Raw genomic sequence first — 4,742 nt, 5'->3', positions numbered from 1 at the left:
TAACTCTCTATTTTTGTTTTTTAACATGGACATGTCTCCACCACAAGGAAGATCGTGGACCAAAGTAGGATCACACAAACTGGACCGCTGCTTTGTGCACCTCCATACTTTGTTTCTTGCCCTCCATTGCATGATGCAGGAAACAACATATGAAGACGCAGGAAGTTTCACTCCACAAACTGACATGCGTTGGTGGTCACCGGTTGGGTGCTCTAGTAGCATATCTTACGTTGGGTTTTGGATGGTACCGTGCATATTTGTTTTTTAATGGAGTTAAAAACATTTAAAATAATTATTTATTTACCAAATATAGAATTATTTACTTGAATATGCAAATTGATGGGCCAGTTTTCAACATATTCGTTTGGGACCGAATCGACCTTTAATGCTTGTTTAGATGGCTCAATTGCACTACTTTGGACAGTGTTGTAATTTTGATTCTCCATTAACTAATTGAAAGAAAAAAAAATCAGGTTCCACTATTAGTTTATAGTTTATAGTCCAACTACTAACAATTTTATATTTGAAATCAATAGCTTAAATAGGAGATATGGTAATTTATAAATAAAACATTTTAATGGATTAACAGATTACTTTGATGTAAAAAATTTATATTTTGATATTTAAGTAAACTAAATTCAGAAGAGTCCATTAGTATGGTAACTCTGTAAACGTATTGTGCAAAGTACATACACGGTAAATCACAGTCCATGTCCCTAGCTTTTATTCGTAGTTAGATGACAGATTAACAGGGACATTTTTTTCAATTAGAAAAATTGGGAAATTTAGTTGCTCTGAGAAAATGCATTAGAGAATCAAAATCAAACACCGATCATAGTAAAAAAACTAAAAGTGCAATTAAACAAAAAAAAATGAATTAATCATAAGTAGCTGCTTAGTATCTGATTGATTTAGCAACCTCAAAAAAATGTGCAACATTCTCCTCAGGCGTACCTACTTTAATGCCATGTCCAAGATTCAAGATATGTTTCCCTCTACCTGCTTTTCTCACAGTATCATTTATCCGATCAGTGATGAACTCTTTTGAACCAAAAAGAACGCCAGGGTCCACGTTCCCCTGGACAGCTATATTCGGTCCCAGTCGCCTCCTACCATCAGCCATATCAACCGTCCAATCCAAGCTAACTACATCCACGCCTGTCAAAGCTAGTCTTTCAAGCAAACCCCCAGACCCACTTGCATAGAGGATCAAAGGGAGGTTTGGATGACTTTTCTTCACAGTATCAATAATCTGCTTCAAGTAAGGCAAACTGAATTCTTCAAAATCCACTGGACTAAGTTCTGTTGCCCATGAATCAAAGATCTGAACAGCTTGAGCTCCATTGTCAGCTTGGTATTGAATGTATCTGGCCATTGATGTTGTAAACTTCTGCAGTAATGAGTGCAGGATCTGTGGACGAATCACAGTTTCACAGTAATTGAGTGTAACGAGTTAAAGAAATAGTGCAGAAATTGATTAACAAATGACTTCCTTCTCGGCTAAGACTAGATTTTTAATTGCGTAAATATCAAAATTCAATGTGTCCCATCAATGTAAAAGCTCAGTCGTAATACACAAAATAAAAGAAAACAAAAGAATAACCTAAACAACTATGGTAACATGAACCATGCTAACTTCTTTCCAGTTTAACCAGAACTAATTTTTTAACTAAATGACCAACTCAAGGATTTGCTGGCAACTATCTGAACTCATCAGTATATTTCAGGTTTCAATATGCTGAAAAAACTTATTTAAAACATAAGAAAGTGTGAGTTGCATGCAATAAGCAACAAGTTTAGTATGCCTGAATGATAAGGGAAGATGTTTGAAGATTACCTTGGATTCAGAGAAAGCCAATCTCTTTATTTTTGAGAAGTTTTTTGATGAACCACCTTCAACCACATATGATGCCAGGGTGAATGGTGCCCCAACAAAACCAAGGACTGCAGCTTTATTATCCACCTGCAATCAATACTTCTGAATTCAATAAGATAGTAAAACATAGGGGCATAATACATCAATTGGGCCACAGAAAATAATGATAAAGCAACAATAATAAGAAATTTAGATGTCGGGTATGTTTCCATGAAGCTCCACCATTTGCTAGTACATGAAACAACTTTTTAATACAAAGAGGAGATGTAGATTAACTCAGCATCTTAATAGCCACCTACAGGATAGACAGTTCAATAAAATATATAGTTCTGTGAGTTTTCAAGGTATATGTTCCCCCATGTACCACATGAGATATGCCTTCAATCACCTGTTCTCCATCATTTCATGCTATTACAACCCCCCAATGATGATTCACAAGCAATGAGCATCCATAAAATACAGAGTTCTTTTTAAGTCAAACAAACATAAAGAATTTCCTGTCTTATGGAACTTGACTAAACAGACATGCTTCTGCTATAAGAAGGAAGTGGGGGGTAAAATGAACAAAAGCAGAAATGCAACAGAACATAGGATCAGTCTGACCTCTTTCCTCAAAATTGTCAGTGCTTCACCAACATATGGAACTGATTCTTCAGGAATAAACTCCCTCACTTGATCAACCTGGGCAGCTGTGTGAATAGGATCAAATATAACAGGACCCTTACCCTTCACAATATCAAAGGGTATATTCATTCCAGAAAGTGGGGTAAGAATGTCTGAGAATAAAATCACCTGTCACAGAATAAGTACCAAGCAAATTGTTAATGGCAACAAAATCAGAACCATATCACAAAAAGTGCGATGAAAAATGCCTGAAAAAGCATAAATAAATTAAAGAGTGCCAGAGAGTTATCTTACTCCATCGGGCTTAAAAACATGCCATGGTTGCAGAGAAATTTCCACCACGAGATCAACATTTTCAGATCTTTCACGGAATGAAGGATATTTCTCACAGATGGTTTGGTAACTCTGGTAAATAAAGCTTAACAAATTAGATCTATTTTAAACAAAGAAAACACACTTAACTAATAATTCACAGAGAAAAACAAAATTCTCAATTTGATGTTTGGTTGCATTTATAACAAGAAAGACGTTGGATTTAAATTTACAATTGAAGCAAATAGCATGGATCTTGGAAATTCAAACAAATTCTTGGGCTAAAATCATCCGGAAAAACTTCTAAAAAAATTTCTGATGTGAATATAATTTTGGAAAATGTTAACATTCTGTTAGCCATGTTTGGTTTCAGACAAGGTTAAAACTGAAAAATGACCCAGTTAACAACAGCACAACTATTTACACCAAATCCCTATTTAAACAAACTTCTCCATAAGATAAGAAGCAAAAATAAAATTAGCTTCACTAAAATTAGCTTATGCACAAGTTAATTTGCAAAGGTTTTCTCATTTAGCTTCTCCAAAAGATGATTTTAACTTATACATAAGCTAATTTTAGTCTATGGAAGAACGTTATTTAATTTTTCCTTATTGTTTTCTTCTCCTATAAGTATTTATAGAGAAGTTTATCCCAACAGAGTCCAAAAGCAGTTCCATTTTCATAAAGCAACACAATCCCACTGCGCATGTGAAACAAAGTCAACTCTGTTCTTTCATTCCGGTTAAAAGAGCAAGCGGTTCAGAACAGTAACTTCTACACAATATACAAAAAAATTACAAACACCAATACCAAACTAGGCTGTCCTAAACCTACAATTAAGTTTGACTTCTACAACTTCAATGGAATTCCCAAATTCTGAAGATTATTAAGTAAACCATAAATCACAAATAGAAATAGTTGCATGAACCTGCCTTCATGTACCTCCCTGCTTGCCTCATGAGCCAAACCGGGGGTCTTTCAACATCTATCCCACGAACTGCATTTAGCAAAAGAGGTTCACCAGCAGCTGTAGATTTTGGTTCTGCAACTGTTCCTGCACAAGATTTTCCAGAACTACTCAGATACAAAATAATAAAAGCTCATTCTTTAGTTAGGGAATAAAATTGAAGAATGGGTTTTGACTTTTGAGCTTTGACCAAAAAAGACGACTAAAAACACGCAACGAATTTAAATAATAACAAGTTCATGGCAAAATGGTGGTAATGAAAATCGTCAACTATGAGTTCTGGGCTGTTAAATTATAATTAAAAAAAAAAACTTCATTTAATTTGGGGACGAAAAAAGTTAAGAGCTCCACGATGTGTTATCTGGGTCTTGGTGGAAAGCTGAAAATGTCAAGAGAAGAACCCTAAAAATGAAAAACCCTAACAAGTGAATGATAATAATAATAATATAAAAAAATGATACCTTGGAGGGTGCAGGAAATTGGGGTGGTTGATTTGGAGGAAAAGAAGCAAATTGATTTTCTGGGCAAGAAAGAGGTGAAGGCAGTGTTGACGCAAAGCATGTTTGAAATTGAACTGAATTGAAGAGTGAAGTTGAAAAGTTTGAAGGAAGTGATATGAAATGGGTATGGGGAAGGAAGGAAAGATAAGGGATTGAATCAGATCAGCAATAGCATTCACCAATGGCAATCCCCAATTTCTTCTGCTTTTGCCATGTCACCAACTGCTACATGGAATTTTGTGACAGTAGGCTTCCAAGCTTCCTATAATTTTTAAATTTGTCTCTTTTAATTTTTATGGTTAATAAATATTTTTTAAGTTCCAAAAGTATGATAAATAAATTTTGTTACTTAAACAATTTTAATAATACCGATCCTTTCCACGAAAATCTCTTTTTTTCCTATCTCTATTCTAATGAGCCGAAATCAAAGTTTTAATTTTCTGTTAAACAATGATTCCAATAA

At 34.6% G+C, this 4,742-nt stretch overlaps 1 protein-coding gene across 1 annotated transcript; it reads right to left on the bottom strand.

Annotated features, from left to right (window-relative positions):
- Positions 1-784: 784 nt before the first annotated feature.
- LOC100800753 (uroporphyrinogen decarboxylase, chloroplastic-like) lies at positions 785-4,449 on the bottom strand. Its single transcript, NM_001254630.2, is given in 6 exon segments — positions 785-1,411; positions 1,838-1,963; positions 2,480-2,668; positions 2,795-2,905; positions 3,745-3,866; positions 4,241-4,449. Coding segments are annotated over 6 exon segments (1,164 nt in total). The 5' UTR covers positions 4,341-4,449; the 3' UTR covers positions 785-895.
- Between the last annotated feature and the right edge of the window lie 293 nt (positions 4,450-4,742).

This window comes from Glycine max, chromosome 18, assembly GCF_000004515.6.
Source record: "Glycine max cultivar Williams 82 chromosome 18, Glycine_max_v4.0, whole genome shotgun sequence".
Classification (NCBI taxonomy): domain Eukaryota; kingdom Viridiplantae; phylum Streptophyta; class Magnoliopsida; order Fabales; family Fabaceae; genus Glycine; species Glycine max.
The sequence above is the reverse complement of the archived record's forward strand: the minus strand, read 5'-3'. Positions and strand labels throughout refer to the sequence as shown.